At 38.1% G+C, this 21,181-nt stretch overlaps 1 protein-coding gene across 1 annotated transcript; it reads left to right on the top strand.

Annotated features, from left to right (window-relative positions):
• The first annotated feature begins 6,627 nt into the window (after nt 1–6,627).
• On the top strand, nt 6,628–7,077 carry LOC126446554 (centrosomal protein of 19 kDa-like). The gene has a single exon (XM_050090984.1). It carries the CDS (start codon nt 6,628–6,630, stop codon nt 7,075–7,077), a length of 450 nt encoding a protein of 149 aa, XP_049946941.1.
• Nucleotides 7,078–21,181: the final 14,104 nt, after the last annotated feature.

Raw genomic sequence — 21,181 nt, 5'->3', positions numbered from 1 at the left:
TGGTCCTCGCCGATACCCCAGGAGCAACAGTGTCCCTAATTTGCTGGGAAGTGGCGGCGCGGTCCCCTACGGCACTGCGTAGGATCCTACGGTCTTGGCGTGCATCCGTGCGTCGCTGCGGTCCGGTCCCAGGTCGACGAGCATGTGCACCTTCCGCCGACCACTGGCGACAACATCGATGTACTGTGGAGACCTCACGCCCCACGTGTTGAGCAATTCGGCGGTACGTCCACCCAGCCTCCCGCATGCCCACTATACGCCCTCGCTCAAAGTCCGTCAACTGCACATACGGTTCGAGTCCACGCTGTCGCGGCATGCTACCAGTGTTAAAGACTGCTATGGAGCTCCGTATGCCACGGCAAACTGGCTGACACTGACGGCGGCGGTGCACAAATGCTGCGCAGCTAGCGCCATTCGACGGCCAACACCGCGGTTCCTGGTGTGTCCGCTGTGCCGTGCGTGTGATCATTGCTTGTACAGCCCTCTCGCAGTGTCCGGAGCAAGTATGGTGGGTCTGACACACCGGTGTCAATGTGTTCTTTTTTCCATTTCCAGGAGTGTATTTGCAATAAAAGCGACAAAACAACACATCAGCAAAGCAGCTTACACATGACACGCCACTCCTTTAGACTTCTAGCAACAACCAGAACGGTTTATGCACCCAGACTCTATGCACATCACCATTATAGCTCAAAATCTTCCCAAAAACTAGACACAACGTTATGTAAACAAGCTTAGAACAGCAGTCTTTTGGTGGTATCAAGATAGCTACTCACTGAATTTCTAGACTTTGCATTTGTGATGTCAAGGCCTTCCTTTTATTTTATACCACCATGATATAGTCACTCTACAAAATTTAATAGTTGGAGGACTGGCATTTGCAAACTATCTGGAAGGCCCACTACTGGTTATTTAGACAGGTGATCTTTATCTTGTCGAATTAATCCAGTATAGTCTCTTTAAACGTCTCTAGTGTATCACACTTACCCTGCCAATGTGTTATGCCCAATTCTTTCTAAATAAGCTAGGTTAAAATAAGAAAAACAGGATCAAAGTAAAGAATTAATAGTAAGTACTATATTCATTGAAACTGAACCTTGATACTAAACTTACAAATGCTAATAAACATATAATTATAAAATAACGTTTCTTATCTCTATGACTTGTGCTCATTCAAACCTCCAAACAGACCTTAAAAAAATATTTGTAAGGAAACAGAAAGTTAAAGGACATAAATTGCTGTGGGAACTACAAGAAAATAAGATTGTTTTCCTCTATGACATGTTTCCAGTGACGGCCACCATCTTTACCAAAATATTTTACATTTTCCGTACATGTACTGAACACTTCCAGCACATGGTTCCCATATGCATTTCTTGCATTGCACAAACAGATTTTTGGTTTTGTGGGACTTTTGAATCCTCATATTTGACAGGTCCTCTGTGCCAATACCTTACATATTACTGTGATCTCAACAAATGTATCAAAAGGCCCTTTTCTTGATTTTAAATACACAGAGGAGCGTTCTTCTGCTAATATGAAAGGAACATTCTCCTGGTAACGTCCTCCTCTCTTTTCTCTCTGGAAAGGATCCAGGCATTGGTTCCAGCAAGGTGTAGCACACTGGAAAAAGAAAAGTGCATAGGCCACCTCCAGCAGCCAAAATTGTCATTGTATAGACGATATATCAGGTCCAATATATCAACTCCAAAGTTTCTGGAATTGTGGGAGCTCATCTGAACAAAAATATCTGCACACAATAACAATGAAGGTCACTAAACTTCTGCAGAGTAGAACAATACACTGACAGAGAACAGCAACTACAGTATGTGCATTGGGTCACTACATAAAGTAAAATGGAAAGAAAATGAGGGAACTTGATCACAACAGTGAAATAAAATAAACTAAGCACATGTAAAAATCCAGTAGGTTGCTTCTAGAGACATGAAATGTAATTAATATCACGATGGTTAAAATGACCGACTGCAGTCCTTCAATGTAAAAATGTTTGTAAGTCCTTCAGTTTTTGTAACAAGCGTTTGTATTTTACATAAATTGTAATTAAGGCGAGACAGTCAATGATCTCTTCAGTGCAGGTGCTCGCCAGGCTTGAGCTCTTACAGGAATTGCCGAAAGGCCTCGAGTAATGAGAATAATGGGCAAGGGACACTACATTAGTATTGTGTGGATAAGTCGGGAATTAGGGTCTCACGGGAGGCATGCTAGAGTAGTTTGAGCAGTTGACCACTGTGTCCAGATATTTTCATAGGAAGGAGGAAACCTGGGTTCAAATCCTAGTCTGGTACAAATTTTCAACTTTCTCCACTGGTTTCAATCAATTCCCTCTCACAGCGAAAGTCTGTAATTCCTTTATGTCTTAATTGGTAATGGATGCTGGTATAAAATCGTGTTTCTTTAGAACAGGCCCCACGTGTGTGTGTGTGTGTGTGTGTGTGTGTGTGTGTGTGTGTGAGAGAGAGAGAGAGAGAGAGAGAGAGAGAGAGAGAGAGAGAGAGAGAGAGAGTTTGTATAAAGTGCAACACTATTTTCAATAATTATTTGTAACTGCATTTACAATATAGCTTTATTGTTTTTACACTTCATTTATTGTGTATCTAAATGCTTCTTTCCCATCGTAAGGACGATTTTTTGTGAAGTATCAAATATGAAGGAGTTATTCCCATTTCCACACCCTGTCAGATATGGAAAAGAGGTGGGAAACAAATAAATGCTGTTGCTGACAATGAGAATAATTTAATATTTAGTAGTTCCTACTGCCCAAGATCCCAAAATATTGGATTTGGAAAAAAAAGTCAATAAATTTTTTGTTGTTTTTGTGGTCTACAGTCTGAAGTTTGGTTTGTTGCAGCTCTCTGTGCTACTCTATCCTGTGAAAACCCCTTCATCTATGGATAATTACTGCAACGTTCATCCTTCTGAATCTGCTTACTGTATTCGTCCCTTGGTCTCCCTCTACGATTTGTTGTGCCACAAATTTCTTATCAGGCCAATACTGTTCAATACCTCCTCATTGGTTACGTGAATTATCCATCTAATCTTCAACATTCTTCTGGAGCACCACAATTCAAAAGCTACTACTCTCTTTTTGTCTAAACTGTTTGTTGTCCATGTTTCACTTCCATATATGGCCATACTCGAGACAAATACCTCCAGAAAAGGCTTCCTAACATTTAAATCTATATTCGATATTAACAAATTTATCTTTTTCGGAAATCTTTTCTTGCTATGGCCCGTCTACATTTTACATTCTCTCTACTTCTGCCATCATCAGTTATTTTGTTGTTCAAATAGCAAAACTCATCTACTACTTTAAATATCTCGTTTTCTAATCTAATTTTCTTTGCATTATCTTTGTTTTTCTTTTGTTGATGTTCGTTTTATATCCTCCTTTCAATGCACTGTCCATTCTGATATGCTGCTCTTCCAAGTGATTTGCTGCCTCTGATAGAATTACAGTGTCATCAGCAAAACCTTAAAGTTTTTATTTCTTCTCCTTGAACTTTAATTCCTGCTCCAAATCTTTCTCTGGTTTCCTTTACTGCTTGTTCAGTGTGCAGATTGAATAACATTTGGGTAGATTACAACTCTGTCTCAGTCTCTCCTTAACCACTGGTTCCCATTCATGCCCCTCGACGCTTATATCTGCTGTCTGGTTTCTGTACAAGTTGTAGATAACCTTTCGCTCACTGTTACCTTCAGAATTTAAAATAGAGTATTCTGGTCAACATTGTCAAAAGCTTTCACTAAGTCTATAGCTGTTATAAACATAGGTTTTTCTTTCCTTAACCTACCTTCTAAGATTAATCGAAGGTTCAGTATTGCCTTGTGTGTTCCTACATTTATCCAGAACTCGAGGTCAGCTTCTACAAGTTTTTCCACTCTTCTGTAAAGAATTCATGTTAGTATTTCGCAACCATGATTTATTAAACTAACAGTTCGGCAGTCTTATGCCAGTCAGCAACTGCTTTCTTTGGCATTGGAATTACTCATTCTTCTCAAAGTGTAAGGGTATTTCGCCTGTCTCATACATCTTGCACACAAGATGGAAGATTTTTGTCGTGGCTGGCACTTCCAAGGGTATCGGTAGTTCTAACAGAATATCGTCTACCCTGGGGCCTTGTTTTCATTCAGATCTTTTACAGCTATGTCAAATTATTCCAGAAGTATATCTCTCACCTCATCTTCATCTACTTCCAGTTTCCTTCTTATAATATTGCCTCCAATTTCATCTTCCTTGTATAGATTCTCTATATACTCCTTCCACCTGTCAGCTTTCCCTTCTTTGCTTAGGACTGGTTTTCCATCTGAGTTCTTGATATCCATAGAACTGCTTTTCTTTTCCCGAAAGACCTCTTTGATTTTCTTGTAGGTAGTGACTGACTTTCCCCTAGTGAAACATGCTTCTAAATACTTACATTCGTTCTCAAGGCATTCCTACTTAACCATTTCGCCCTTCCTGTCAATCTCATTTTTTAAACGTCTGTATTCCTTTGGCCTCCTTCATTATCTAAATTTTTATATTTTCTCCTTTCATTAATTAAATTCAATATCTCTTCTGTGATCCAAGGACTTCTACTACACCTTGTCTTTTTACCTATTTGATCCTCTGCTGCCTTCACTATTCTTTGTCTTAAAGCTACACATTCATCTTCTGTTGCATTTCTTTCACTTGTTCTAGTCAACTGTTGCCTAAAGCTCCCACTGAAATTCTCAACAACCTCTGGTTCTTTAAAGTTATTTAGGTCCCCTCTCCTTAATTTCCTACCTTTTTCGAATTTCTTCAGTTTGAATCTACATTTAATAACCAATACATTGTGGTCAGATTCACATCTGCCCCTGGAAATGTTTTCAGATTAAAATTTGGTTCCTATACCTCTGTTGTACCATTCTATAACCCACCTGAAACCTACCAGTGACTTCAGGCCCCTTCCATGTATACAACCTTCTTTTATCATTTTTAAACCAAATGTTAGCGATGATGAAATTATGCTCCATGCAAAATCCTACCAGGCAGATTTTTCTTTCACTCCTTTCCCCCATTTATATTCACCTATTTTTCCTTCTTTTCCTTTTCTTACTATCGAATTCCAGTCCCCCATCACAAGTAAATTTTCGTCTCCTTTAGCTATCTGAATAATTTCTTTTATCTCATCATACATTTCTTCAATCTCTTCATCATCTGTGGAGCTTGTTGGCATTTAAAATTGTACTACTGTGGTAGGAATGGGTTTCGTGTCTATCTTGGCTATGATAATGTATTCACTATACTGTTCATATTAGCTTACCAACATTTCTATTTCCTTATTGATTATTAATCCCACTCCTATATTACCCCTATTTGTCTTTGTATTTACAACCCTGTATTCTGTTGACCTGATGTCCTGTTCCTCCTGCCACCAATCTTCTCTAATCCCTACTATATTTGACTTTAATCTATGCATTTCCATTTTTAAATTTTCTAATTTACTTGCCCAATTTAGTGATATAACATTCCACACCCCGGTCCATAGAATGTCAGTTTTGTTTCTCCTGATGACGACATCCTCTTGAGCAGTCCCCATCCAGGGATCTGAATGGGGGACTATTTTATGTCTGGAATATTTTACCCAACAGATCATCATCATTTAACCATACAGTGGAGCTGCATACCCTCGGGAAAAATTAGGCTGTAGCTTCCCCTTGCTTTCAGCTGTTCACAGTACCAGCAAGGCGAGGCCATTTTGGTTAATGTTACAGGGCCAGATCAATCAATCATCCAGACTGTCGCTCCTGTAACTACCAAAAAGGCTGCTGCTCCTTTTCAGGAACCATATGTTCGTCTGTCCACGCTCTCCAACCTGGCAGATGTGATATGAAGCCACAGATATGAGACAATTTGCTCTCACCTTCAACTACAACTTTCAAGTTTGTGCACATTTCACATTCACCAGGCAGCTATCATGTTAGGCTAGCAGACGCTGTTACATGGCGCCAACTTTTGTCGCATATTTTACATAATTTTATGGATAACATCTGACAAGAAAATGTGAAAATTGTATAAATCAATAACGAGAACGCTGTATTCTCAGGCGAGGTTTACGTCAATTTTAACTCCTTAACTATGCCAGTAAGAAACTTAAAACCAAATTCAAAAATAATTTACGTTGCAAAGGAGATGATACTACGTCATGACATTTTGGAAAAAATTTGTCATATCAAACTTGAAAACATGGAGGTTATTTTTACCTCCATGGATAAGAAGTCGTGTACGCAAGAAACAGTGAAATGTTTGATGTAGTCGAATCGAATAAACATTAACATAAAAAAAAATGTTTACCTCTCACATACGTACCGTTATATGCTTTACTTCAACTGAAACTCGTGATCCTTATGGGAAATTGCGCCAATAACACGTGCATGCTTTACTGTAGGAAACATCTTTGACTACGAGTGTATCCCAACAAAGCTGTGAAGTTTGTTTACGAATTGTGTCTCGTGTTTATGTTTATATAAATTGTGTGTCACAAGTCAACGTGTCTGACACGGATAAATTTGTTGGGTATGCTGCCCGTGGAACAATGTTTTCCCATAAAATTTGGTTTAAGGCTTTCGCCTGCAGCTCTCATTATGATATATGAAGCTGGCAGTGGAACTGGTAAAATCAGGAAAAGGATAATGCCAGTAAGAAACTTAAAACCAAATTCAAAAATAAGTTACGTTGCAAAGGAGTTGATACTGCGTCATGACATTTTGGAAAAAATTTGTCATATCAAGCTTGAAAAGATGCTGAGGTTGTTGCAAGAATACATAAAATGCAACGACCTGCACGAATCATTGGTAATTGTGAGAAAAGAATACGATATTAATCCAGACGAAGATTTCAATGCGTTGGAAAGGGATGAACTTATCCGAAAGAAAGAAATAATGGACGAGATATTTAATAAACACCGTATTTCACCAGGTGATCCTGGATTCATTTATGATAAGAGAGTAGATTTTGAAAAAGGAACTACTAAAGTGAAATCTGAGTGGGACAGTGACGGTGGTAGTGATGATGCTGATGGCTTCTGGAATTAATATGTTAAACGACTAACTTTGCCCCAGTAAGTCATCTCAGTAACAGCTTTTAACTCGTGCTGATCTTTGTTGAAATGATTTGGAGCTCATTAGCAAGTAATTCGTTTTAAGACTTTTCAAGATCAAATCTGGATATTACACTAAGAGAAGTTGAGTTTCCTTTTGTGCACAGATAGCAACGGAGAATTTAACAACATCCATACAGGTGTTAGTCATTTTAGGAACGCGGAGCAAACTTCATAATAGTTGCTAGAACCTGTGCCGCCCATTAGTTGTTGTGAGTTCTTGGTGGTTTGCTTCCTTTCATGTGATCTGCTATAAACCACTCAATAAATTGCTCTGTTAAGCTTGCAGTATGTAATTCAAGTGCCCTTACTTTTTATTGTGTTCCCAAGAACAGTTACGTAGATGCTTACTGTATTTAGGCCTATATTATGTTCATTAAATTAAGTTTCACACCAGTCAATGTAAACGTATTCCTGATAGTTGTGAGTTGAATCTACCCATACCTAATGTCGGTTTTGTCTGTAGCCTAGCTTAAGGTGTAGGTTGTGCTGACAGGTTACAATGTGGGTGAGTTGGTGAAGCCAACAAATTTGGGTATGAAATCATAGTTGTCATGGCATATTGACATGGAGCTTAACCCATGATTTAGGTAAGATTAAAATTTGACAGGTTGGTTGAGATGTGGCAAAACCATATCAGAGGTTTTAGTTAATCCAACATTAAATTAGTTAATGCAACATTAAACCATTCCTGAAAGCAATAAGGTTTCAGATTTGTATAGTTGTGCCGTTTCTCCCACTAGAAATTTACAAAGTAAGTCTTCAGTCAGAAAGCAATTGTCCATCATTCGTGTAAATACGATGAGAACATAAAAACCAATGCAAAACGTTTACTCGCGGTCATGTGGCCCACACATTTTAGACACTGTGTATCTGTTAACCATCTGCAAATTCTGTGTGTGTTTTTATCCAGTCTTTCACTAACTTTTTTTTTTTTCCCACAAACATCCAGCATAGTACATCGTTGTTAGTAAGATCCATAACTGTAGTAGATGCTCTACCCTTTGCAAAAGCTTTCAACCACCATTAAATTTTCACACTAGAAGAAAACTCACATAATGTCTCCAAAGATTTGTGCCTTTAAATTAGCAGAATGAAAGATGTAATAATTTTTATTAATTTGGGGGGATTGACACCTGTCTGCCAGGGATTTACACCTGTCGATCACTTTAATCATTAACTTATGTGAGGCCTTTTATATCAGTGGATATGCTATACTAAAAATCAAAAGGTCTTGAGCTAAAACCTCAGTTGGTCATGGGATTGCACTGTTGCTTAATCCACATTTACTAATATATCATACTCTGCAGAAAGTTGATTCCACAAGAGGGAGTCAAATGCAAACTTTAAAAGTGTAGTTAAATATAACATTTCGTGGCATTGTTCTCTAAGTTGGCAGTACTGTCATTAACAATTTAAGGAATGCTCTACTGGCGGCAGTATACTACAGAGAAGTAAAATGCTGCCACAATACCAGTTTATAATGGCTGCCTCGCTTGTGACATTCATTAAGGAAAAGCAGTGCTCTGTCATATATTTTCTGAGTATTGAAGGTATGAAGCCTATTGAAATCCATCAATGAATTAAGGTCAGGTATGGTAACGCATGTCTATCATTGCAGCAAGCATATGAGTGCAGTAGAAAGTTCAGTAATGACTCACCAGTATGTCATATTCCAATATATTAAAAACTCAGCTTCAGCCTTGGATTTCTGACTATAGGTTCCAGTGTGCACCTTGACAATGCTTGGCATCATGCTGCCGTGTGACACAGGCAACTGTCAACGACCTGTACTTTGATACTCTGCCATACTCACGAGACCTCACAGCAAGTGATTACCCCATGTTTCGAGTACTTATAGACGTGAAGAGAGGAAATAAATTTCGATATGATGAAGATGGGCAACAGTTGGTGCCAGAGTGACTGCACATGTGACCAAGAGACTTCCCCTCCACCCCCCTCCCCCAGAGGACTCCGTGCACTTGCTAATACTGGAGGATGTGCATTGAATGACAGGGAGACTATGTCGAATAATGATACACATGTGTTCCACTTTTGTTCAATTAAAAAAAAAATTAAGGTTTTCCATTGATTACCCCCTCGTCCATACATCCTGCATGTTTGTAGTGTAGGTGGGTTGTTCATGGACGAACATTCAGAGGAACGGTTCAAGTGCTCACTTTGGTGGCAACCGGTCTTGTCCCCACCTCGGTATAGTCCATTCTCAGGTAGTCAGTATACGGTGGAGGACATTTTCTACCATCCCTATTCTGAAGAAAACGGTTCCTGTAGATTAATTATTACCATGAATTTGTAATCAGAAAATGTTTAGAAAAACTGCACAAAGTAAATTAATATTGCACAAACACCAATAACCCGTTTTACTTCCGGAAACTTCAAAAGCGAGCCTCTGCATGAGAAGTTTCCCAATCCTGTTAAAATTCTGATAATAAAATCCTTTGATAGTGAAAATAGTAGCACACTCTGTAGATAATTTGATGGGCCGGGAGCACAAAGTATAATAATAGTAACCCCCTACGGCCCAGTGGTCTGGGGTAAGTCTTCCGATTGGGCGCCACGTCGGTGATGTGTGTGGCATAAATAGTTTAATGGTGACAGTAGAACATTTATATGGCTTTAACTAGGGCAATGTTTAGGATGAGTCAAGCAGAGCAAAGCAGCACGCAACAGCCTTCAGCTGTTAGCACTGATAATAATGACGTAGTAAGAAGTGTTGTACGACCGATGGCTACAGATAGCGCAATAGAACGCCCTGTAGACACGGCTGGAGGTGTAACAGCAAGTACACAGCAGGGATTAGGGTGAAGGCTCTAGTTTTGGCCACTAGCCCACTTATGGCCACCTTGCTGTCAAAGGTTAATTTTTAAGCTTCTCTGGAATACCGGCCAGTTCTACTATAGATTATTATAAACTTTGTGAAAGGCTCTATTCATTTGTCTACATAATCATTCTTTTGTCTGTTTCTGTTTGGAGACACCATTTTTTTAAATGATCAGTGTTGCAGAAGCTGGGCTTTGCAGAAGTTTTCTTTAAGCAACACATGATCTGTTTTTTTGTATTTTACATGTTTAAATAAAACATCAGAAGAAACTTAATCTGTTCAGAGGTAAGATAAGAGATTATATTTTAATTTCTTTTAAGTTTTATATCGCTCAGCCTAAAAACATGTTATCAAAAGTATGTGGCCATTAACAGATCCATATTTAGCCCTGGTTCCGTGTTATGGCCATGCATGTGGCCGTAAGTGGAGACATATATGTATCCTGTTTTGGCCACTTCTAAAAACTGATACAAAAACATCAATATTAGTGTTCTGTCCTACACTAAGCTAGGCTAATTTTATATAAATAGGCTTATTAAAATATTTTTGGTATTTTTATATCAATATATACCTCATTGTTAGTACTGTCTTGGCATATCATACTAATTTACCAATGCTTATAAGATACAAAATATGCAGTAGACATTATTCAAATGTGCAACATTCTTTAACTCTATCTTTTAGCATTATTTATAGGAAAAATGAGTCAACCAAAGAATAAGAAGTTTCAGTACTCTCCCAGCAAAGTTAAAGATGCTCTAAAGGCTATTGATGAGGGAATGAAGGTTGCTACTGCAAGCAAGTTGTACAAAGTTCCAAGGACAACATTAAGAAACAAAATTTCTGGCGTATCTCCAAAAGAATCTACAGGGCACTGTGGTCCACATTCTGTCTTAGGAGAACAAATTGAAAAAAAATTGGTGGACTGGGTTTTGGACTGTTCTAGCATGGGATTTCCAGTTACTAAAGAAAATCTCTGTGCATCTGTGCAAAAACTTATTGAGAGTGCAGATATGGAAAGTTGTAAGGCTACATTTACTAATAATCGACCTGGAAAAAAGTGGTATAATGGATTTTTTAAGAGACACAAGGTTCTGTCACAAAACATGCAGAATATATCAATCGGGCTAGAGGTTCTGTTACAGAAGAGAAAATAAGAAACTGGTTGTACGAAGTATCCATCACTTTAAATGATATTGATGTGTTAAATGACCCAAATAGAATTTTTAATATGGATGAAACTTCTTTTTTTCTGGCTCCTAAAGGGGAATTAATCATAGGTCCTCGTGGCCATCATGTTTATGTAACTCTGACAAAGATAACGTTACTACATTGTTTGCAGTGAATGCTGCTGGAAAATTTGCTTCTCCCTTAACGCTGTTCAAATATGCAAGGATTCCAGCATCATTGGTGAAAGCAGCTCCTCTAAACTGGGGCATTGGAAAAACAGAAAATGGGTGGATGACAGGTGAAAGTTTTTTTGAGTATATAACAAATGTTTGATCCGTTCTTGAAAGAAGCTGAAATTCCCCGGCCTGTAGTAATATTTTTAGATGGGCACTGCTCTCATTTGACACTTCATTTGAGCAGATATTGTAGGGAAAATAAGATCATTCTAGTTGCTCTCCATCCCAATTCTACACACATCTTGCAACCATTAGGTGTAGCTGTCTTTGGACCTACGAAAAAAATGTGGAAGAAGATTGTTCAAAAATGGCATTTTGAAAATAATGGCACTGAAATTTCAAAATCTGATGTACCTTCTGTTCTGTCACAAATTATTACAGAACCTAAAATGGTGGCAAATATTTGTGCTGGTTTCAGGGCAACTGGTCTGTTTCCATTTAATGTGAACAATGTAAATTACAGCAAGATAGTTGTTCATAGTATACCAGCCTCAGCCACAGTTCGGACAAATGAGGAACTTCAGAGACATTTCTCATATATAGAAAAGCAAATTGATCCTGTCCTTCTAGATGAGTTCAGAGCAACCAAGAGAAGGAATCATGAGTGGGAAGGAAATCAAGAAGCATTATTACTTTTCAAGTTCTGGAGAAAAATAGCTGATGAGGTTGAAATGCATGGTGCTAGTGGTAACAGTGATGACATTCTGACAGATAGCTTAGCGCCTCCCTCCGAAGATAATCAAACAGAGGATCTTTCACAAAACACAGACAGACTTAATCCTTCATCCATTCAAAATGTTGATAATATTGACATATCTTCAACATGCAGCAGCATTTTACAAAATTCAGGCTGATATATCAACAACCCCCAATAGTATTTCACATAATTCAGGTACTCCAACATCCAACCATAGTCCATCTTCAGTGCGTATCCAAGTGACACCACCGAAATCATTAGCAACAGTTTTTGAAAGTGTCATCACTTGGCCAGAACCCAAACAATGAGGCACAAAGAGAAAGAATGAACATACACCCACTGTTGTGACAAGTGGGTGGAATGTCACGAACTGAAGGAAAAAGAAAAGCAGGAAAAAAGGAAGAGAAAAGCTATGAAGGAGTTAAAGTCCAAAGAGCAGCACTTGGCATTATCTCATGTAAAAAAGGGGAAAACAGAAAACAGACAAGAGTTAAGTGATAGGCCAACAAGTTCTTCCGAGGAAGAAGAATGGACGGACAGTGGAAGCAGTTTTGATGACTACATAGAAGGAGATGAAGATGAAATACCAGAAAATGTGAAACTATCTTCGAGTGAGAATTTGAAAGTAGAGGACTTTATTTTGGTAAAATTTAGTTTAACAGGAAATAGAAGAACAAGACCTGCAATTTTTAAGTATGTATCTGTAATTTTGAAAGTGCTTTCTGACTCTGAATATGAAATTCAGTGCCTAAAAAGTTCTAATGTTCAGAAAACTTGTTTCGAATACATTGCAAATGATGTTTCGACTATAACGGGTGAAGGTATTATAGGGAAACTGCCAGATCCAGTCTTGATGGAAGGACATTCATTAAAAACAAAGTTCCCTGGTTCCATTGATACTCATGAAAAATAAACTTGTCTGGGAGTTGATTTAAGTAATTACTGGGACAATACTTTGCCTAATGATTTTTTTTTTTTTTTTTTCTGTTCATTCAGTTTCTGTACCTTTTACCTATTTGATGTATGTTTGTTGTCTTATATACTTGTATAAAGCACAAATTACTTTCTGGCACATGATTGACAATTATTGTAGCCATTGTTTTATTATAATATGAAGTGGCCATAAGTGGGGAAACAACTGGCTATAAGTAGGGTTAACATGGCCAAAACTGGGGAAATGCGCCATTTATTTTTCAATATTTTTTTCTGCTTTTGTTATACAACTTAGAATATTTGTTTTTACATGGTTGTAATGTGTAGACTTTGAAGCAACAGATACAATTTTTTGAAGTAATTTGTATACTTTCTTCCTATACTAAAAATGTGATGTATCTCGAATTGCCCTTAATGTGGCCATAACTGGGGCCTCCCCCCCATGAACCATGGACCTTGCCGTTGGTGGGGAGGCTTGCGTGCCTCAGCGATACAGATAGCCGTACCGTAGGTGCAACCACAACGGAGGGGTATCTGTTGAGAGGCCAGACAAACGTGTGGTTCCTGAAGAGGGGCAGCAGCCTTTTCAGTAGTTGCAAGGGCAACAGTCTGGATGATTGACTGATCTGGCCTTGTAACAATAACCAAAACGGCCTTGCTGTGCTGGTACTGCGAACGGCTGAAAGCAAGGGGAAACTACAGCCGTAATTTTTCCCGAGGGCATGCAGCTTTACTGTATGATTACATGATGATGGCGTCCTCTTGGATAAAATATTCCGGAGGTAAAATAGTCCCCCATTCGGATCTCCAGGCGGGGACTACTCAAGAGGATGTCGTTATCAGGAGAAAGAAAACTGGCGTTCTACGGATCGGAGCGTGGAATGTCAGATCCCTTAATCGGGCAGGTAGGTTAGAAAATTTAAAAAGGGAAATGGATAGGTTGAAGTTAGATATAGTGGGAATTAGTGAAGTTCGGTGGCAGGAGGAACAAGACTTCTGGTCAGGTGACTACAGGGTTATAAACACAAAATCAAATAGGGGTAATGCAGGAGTAGGTTTAATAATGAATAGGAAAATAGGAATGCGGGTAAGCTACTACAAACAGCATAGTGAATGCATTATTGTGGCCAAGATAGATACGAAGCCCACACCTACTACAGTAGTACAAGTTTATATGCCAACTAGCTCTGCAGATGACGAAGAAATTGAAGAAATGTATGATGAAATAAAAGAAATTATTCAGATTGTGAAGGGAGACGAAAATTTAATAGTCATGGGTGACTGGAATTCGAGTGTAGGAAAAGGGAGAGAAGGAAACATAGTAGGTGAATATGGATTGGGGGACAGAAATGAAAGAGGAAGCTGCCTGGTAGAATTTTGCACAGAGCACAACATAATCATAACTAACACTTGGTTTAAGAATCATGAAAGAAGGTTGTATACATGGAAGAACCCTGGAGATACTAAAAGGTATCAGATAGATTATATAATGGTAAGACAGAGATTTAGGAACCAGGTTTTAAATTGTAAGACATTTCCAGGGGCAGATGTGGACTCTGACCACAATCTATTGGTTATGACCTGTAGATTAAAACTGAAGAAACTGCAAAAAGGTGGGAATTTAAGGAGATGGGACCTGGATAAACTAAAAGAACCAGAGGTTGTACAGAGATTCAGGGAGAGCATAAGGGAGCAATTGACAGGAATGGGGGAAATAAATACAGTAGAAGAAGAATGGGTAGCTTTGAGGGATGAAGTAGTGAAAGCAGCAGAGGATCAAGTAGGTAAAAAGACGAGGGCTAGTAGAAATCCTTGGGTAACAGAAGAAATATTGAATTTAATTGATGAAAGGAGAAAATATAAAAATGCAGTAAGTGAAACAGGCAAAAAGGAATACAAACGTCTCAAAAATGAGAGCGACAGGAAGTGCAAAATGGCTAAGCAGGGATGGCTAGAGGACAAATGTAAGGATGTAGAGGCCTATCTCACTAGGGGTAAGATAGATACCGCCTAAAGGAAAATTAAAGAGACCTTTGGAGATAAGAGAACGACTTGTATGAATATCAAGAGCTCAGATGGAAACCCAGTTCTAAGCAAAGAAGGGAAAGCAGAAAGGTGGAAGGAGTATATAGAGGGTCTATACAAGGGTGATGTACTTGAGGACAATATTATGGAAATGGAAGAGGATGTAGATGAAGATGAAATGGGAGATATGATACTGCGTGAAGAGTTTGACAGAGCACTGAAAGACCTGAGTCAAAACAAGGCCCCCGGAGTAGACAATATTCCATTGGAACTACTGACGGCCGTGGGAGAGCCAGTCCTGACAAAACTCTACCATCTGGTGAGCAAGATGTATGAAACAGGCGAAATACCCTCAGACTTCAAGAAGAATATAATAATTCCAATCCCAAAGAAAGCAGGTGTTGACAGATGTGAAAATTACCGAACTATCAGCTTAATAAGTCACAGCTGCAAAATACTAACACGAATTCTTTACAGACGAATGGAAAAACTAGTAGAAGCCAACCTCGGGGAAGATCAGTTTGGATTCCGTAGAAACACTGGAACACGTGAGGCAATACTGACCTTACGACTTATCTTAGAAGAAAGATTAAGGAAAGGCAAACCTACGTTTCTAGCATTTGTAGACTTAGAGAAAGCTTTTGACAATGTTGACTGGAATACTCTCTTTCAAATTCTAAAGGTGACAGGGGTAAAATACAGGGAGCGAAAGGCTATTTACAATTTGTACAGAAACCAGATGGCAGTTATAAGAGTCGAGGGGCATGAAAGGGAAGCAGTGGTTGGGAAGGGAGTAAGACAGGGTTGTAGCCTCTCCCCGATGTTGTTCAATCTGTATATTGAGCAAGCAGTAAAGGAAACAAAAGAAAAATTCGGAGTAGGTATTAAAATTCATGGAGAAGAAACAAAAACTTTGAGGTTCGCTGATGAGATTGTAATTCTGTCAGAGACAGCAAAGGACTTGGAAGAGCAGTTGAATGGAATGGACAGTGTCTTGAAAGGAGGATATAAGATGAACATCAACAAAAGCAAAACAAGGATAATGGAATCTAGTCTAATTAAGTCTGGTGATGCTGAGGGAATTAGATTAGGAAATGAGGCACTTAAAGTAGTAAAGGAGTTTTGCTATTTGGGGAGCAAAATAACTGATGATGATCGAAGTAGAGAGGATATAAAATGTAGGCTGGCAATGGCAAGGAAAGCGTTTCTGAAGAAGAGAAATTTGTTAACATCCAGTATTGATTTAAGTGTCAGGAAGTCATTTCTGAAAGTATTCGTATGGAGTGTAGTCATGTATGGAAGTGAAACATGGACGATAAATAGTTTGGACAAGAAGAGAATAGAAGCTTTCGAAATGTGGTGCTACAGAAGAATGCTGAAGATTAGATGGGTAGATCACATAACTAATGAGGAAGTATTGAATAAGATTGGGGAGAAGAGAAGTTTGTGGCACAACTTGACCAGAAGAAGGGATCGGTTGGTAGGACATGTTCTGAGGCATCAAGGGATCACCAATTTAGTATTGGAGGGTAGCGTGGAGGGTAAAAATCGTAGAGGGAGACCAAGAGATGAATACACTAAGCAGATTCAGAAGGATGTAGGTTGCAGTAGGTACTGGGAGATGAAAAAGCTTGCACAGGATAGAGTAGCATGGAGAGCTGCATCAAACCAGTCTCAGGACTGAAGACCACAACAACAACAACAACTGGGGCCTCGACCCTACTATAATTTTGCTTAGCAGTAACAGTTAAACCCAAATAAATTTGCATCTGAACATGAATGAATGGAAATATGACGTTAAGTGGCATGTAAACAAAGATGCCGTACTTTGACAGCTGTTAGATTCAAAGTTCCCACTAATACGCTAATTTGAACGAATGGCAAATAAGCTACTTCTTTGTAAATGTTCGGTGTAAATAACTTCAATGGAGGATGCCTCAACTTACGTGTCTGGCCACATTTCACAGTACAACAGACAAATTCCCTTGCCTAAACTACTGTATATACACATCAAAGCACACACTTTCAAAAGACACATACAACACATGCAACGACTTTTACAAATACGCTGAAAAGCAAAAACAAATAAATGGTGACAATAACTACTGTTAGTGTCGGGAGCAACGATCACTGAAGGTGAACAGTCTTTACATATACACTACTTTTATTTATGGAGAGAATCATTAAGAGATAGTCTATTATGAAGCAAAAAGAAAGTAAATTCTTTACAATTGTAAGTTTCTCAAAGAGAGGAGTGGTTTTGAATCTTATCTGTTCTGGGTCGGCGTTATGTGGCGATGGTGGTAGAAGCAGTTTGAAGTTGCTGATATAACTGCTGTAAGTTCATCCAGTCATGTCCTTATCAATAATACATCTTCTTTCCTTACATCCTGTTTCAGCTGACAGTGGTAATAAGTTGCGTAGCATCCATTTGTCGTAGCCAGGAACAAAGTTGTTTATGCAGCCCATAAAGGTTGTATTAGTTCAACTGCAACTTTCACACACAACGGTTTGGCACAGTCCACATGTCGTGTTTAAATTAACATTCCATTTGCTATACTTTGCCTATTGAAAAGTTAGACAGTCCATCTGCTGTTAATATTCACGGCTCACGATAACAATGTTCCTGTGAAAATAGTCATTTACGTAGCAATACAGTTCACAGTTTCCACGTTGGCAGTTAGTGTTTTAGCACAAGTCATATTTCGTTGTCAAGAAAAATGAGCAGTATTAAATTCACATTTTATGTGATGCAGTTCAATTCTAAACTGATGACAATATTGTCTGTTCATGAGTGCATTGTCACTGCCACAAACATCGTTCTGCAAAAGCCAACAGCATTTGCGTAATACGATGTCCATTTAGAACGTCCATCATAAGGCAAATTTCAAACCATGTCTAATGTGCGAAAGTCCGGTATTAATATCATGTTAAATGCACACCATTATAACACACAATATTTGCTTTCATACCGCCTTGCTCACGCATCATCCGCGACTGTCTGCCAAACTGTTCGACCCGACAACTATTGACACCTCTCTTGCTCCACAGTTCTTACAACACTTCTGCCTACTGCATTCCGTTTTATACAGTATGTGTAATAAAACTGTATGAAAGATCATCAGGGAAAAAATTTAAGTCTTTACACAACGAACTCATGTATAAAACAGCAGAGTAACATAGCTACACTTCATGTTCTACACTATATAACCAAATAAAAAATATTCTACGTCATCCTAACTATATCTGTGAAGTTGAAGGTAGTAAAAGAAAGGAAAAAATATCTCGTTATTAGTCATCACATCGCCCCCCATTTTATCATGAGATTTTCCAAAGAAACTCTCAAGATAAAATGTCCTTGACACATGCAAGTCATTGTTAGGGCGCTGATAACCTCGCCGTTGAGCGCGCATAAGATCCCAAAACACACACACACATAATGTACTAAATATATCCAATAATAATGAAATAGTATATTACAAACTTCTTATTGAAGAATATCAAAAGTTCCACAATAAAACATGTCATTGGGTTTATGGCCCCATATAGAGTAACATGACATGTATGCATTGGTACAAATAGTCAGGCAAAAGAATTAATTGCCATAAATTTAAATTATAAAGCTGAAGACATATCCAATCAGTTCTTTACCTACAATACGTATTACACAAAACTTTTCATCACACCTTTGAAAAAAAATACTTGAATGTTTTCTGTTATTGAATTCCTTTACCAATAGTCACTGCATATGTTTTTCTTATAATATGTCGTATCTTTTGGAAGTTATTGCTTTTCATCATGGACTGTAACAACTCAAACTCTGTTATTAAATTACTAATTAAATATCACGTCATATTTCCAAAGCTCTCCACCATCTCTCAGCTTAATTTTTCATTATTCCAAATCACAATACTACAAAATCCCCCGTTCAAGAACTCCTCTGTAACCATTTCTTTCAATTAAGTCCTGAATATTTTAATTACATCCTCCACCTAAATGCTGAGTACTACCTTCAGCTACACATTCATCAAATTTACCTTCTTGTCTTTCAAAGCAAAGTTATATACTCTATCTCAACTCATTCCTCCTGGCTGTCAAATATTGCTCTCAACAACAATTCCCACTTTATTCACTCTCACTGTTTTTGTCTCTCTAATATTGTATGGTTTCAAATCTACTATATTCTTAAGACCACATTTATTCTTTGACTTTGGGTACACTAAATAGAATGCATTCAGGTGTGTTATACTTATTACCTCAAATGGACCCTTATAAACATCAAAAAATTTTGAAATCTCATTATTTATCTCTTTAGATTTTTCATATGTCTTCACGAAGACTAGATCTCCTTCTTTAATATCAGCCTTCTTTATGTTCTCATAATGTCACCTCCTCCTTTTGTCCAACTTCTTTTCTACCTATTCTTTCATTCTTTTCTTTTTCTCATCCCAACTTAATTCCTCTCTCTGGGGAAAAGACCATTTTTCTTCAACAAAACCCAAAGGTCTCTTTGCCTTTGTAATCTCATTAGGAGTAAATCCCATTACGTCATGACTTACAGCATTCATTACATCCTCAATATTTTCCACTATCCATGAACTACGGTTTTTGCTACAATATGTAAGGCACAGTCGCCCAATTTTCCTCATATAACGCACTGCAGGATTTTCTGCAGGATGGTAAGTTGACGTGTATATTTCTGTTATTCTATGGTTAGCGAGGCCTTCCTTCCACTTACTACTCATAAACTGTGACCCGTTATCAGAAAGTATGGCCTTCGGTTTACCAAACTTTATGACACAGTCCTTTTCTAATTTAGTCAAGATCCCTTTGCCAGTTGCTTTGCACAAAGGATAGAGTTTCATAAATTTAGTGAATATTTCCAACACTACAAAGATATAAGCAAAACCTCCTTTTGTTTTCAGCAAAGATCCATAAAAATCCACTGCTAACAATTCCATTAAGTCATCTTGTTTGACATTTTGTAATGAAAGTCTGCATGTCTGATTAGTAACCTTTGCTTTTTGACATATGTCACACGTCTTAATACTGTTGTTTACTCTTCTCACCATGTATACCCTTTTTTGCTCCTATACATCCAAAACTCAAATGAATATAGTCAATTATATCATCTATGTACTCACTGGGCCAACACACCTTCCAATCCCCTGAATTTTCATTAGTTCACCTAAATAAAACCCCACCATTCACCTTGTAATATTTTGCAAATTTATTATTAGTACCCAGCGTATCTAAGTCCCTCTTTAGCATTTTCCATTTCAACGTGATTCTGATACCTCCTCATGTACTTACAGATGCCTTCTATTTTCTTTTCTCTGGGAAGTCCCTTTGTATAGAACAATTTAACATGTTCCTCATCTACTTCCCATCTTGCTTCACCATCTTCGCCCAGTGGTAACCTTGGCAAAGTGTTTGCTATTTTGTTTTGTGTGCCCTTAACATATTTTATTTCAAACTCAAATTGTTGCATAAACACCATCCACCTTGTCAATCATGTATGCATCAATTTAAATTTCTTAAAAAATGTGAGAGCTCCGTGATCAGTTTAAATGACAGTTTTGTTGCCCCACAGGTAGTCTGAATGTTTTGAATCCCAAAAATATTACTGGAGCTTTTCTTTCAGTCAGACTAATTTTTTTTATGCCTCGGTAATGATCCACTTGCATTGCAAAAGCAGTTGTCCTATGATCCTCCTTTTCATCATCCCCAAAATTTTAAAATAATTCAACTCCAGTACCGTAACCACTAGAATCAGTTTTCAGACAAAAGGGTCAACTAAGGTCTGGATGGTGTAAAATCCTATTCTATTTCAAGGCCTCTTTAAGATTGTTGAACGCTTCTTCACATTCGTCTGTCTAAACAAAAGGTACTTTTGGACATAAATATTTGTTTAAACATGAGTTGTTGAGCACTTGTCCAGACACAAAGTTTCTTTAAAAATTACACAAACCTAGGAATGATTTCAACTGCTTTCAGGTCTTTGGACATGTACACTCTTTAATTGCTTTTATCATTTCAGGGCCAACCTTAATACCAGCAGTAGACAAGATTCTACCCAAGAATGTTATTTGTTTTCTTACAAATCTACATTTCATAAGCTTAAGGGTCATGCCCC

This window comes from Schistocerca serialis, chromosome 1 (genome assembly GCF_023864345.2).
Source record: "Schistocerca serialis cubense isolate TAMUIC-IGC-003099 chromosome 1, iqSchSeri2.2, whole genome shotgun sequence".
NCBI classification, from domain to species: Eukaryota; Metazoa; Arthropoda; class Insecta; order Orthoptera; family Acrididae; genus Schistocerca; species Schistocerca serialis.
Note: the sequence above shows the minus strand (reverse complement) of the source record. Positions and strands in the feature narration are given on the sequence as shown.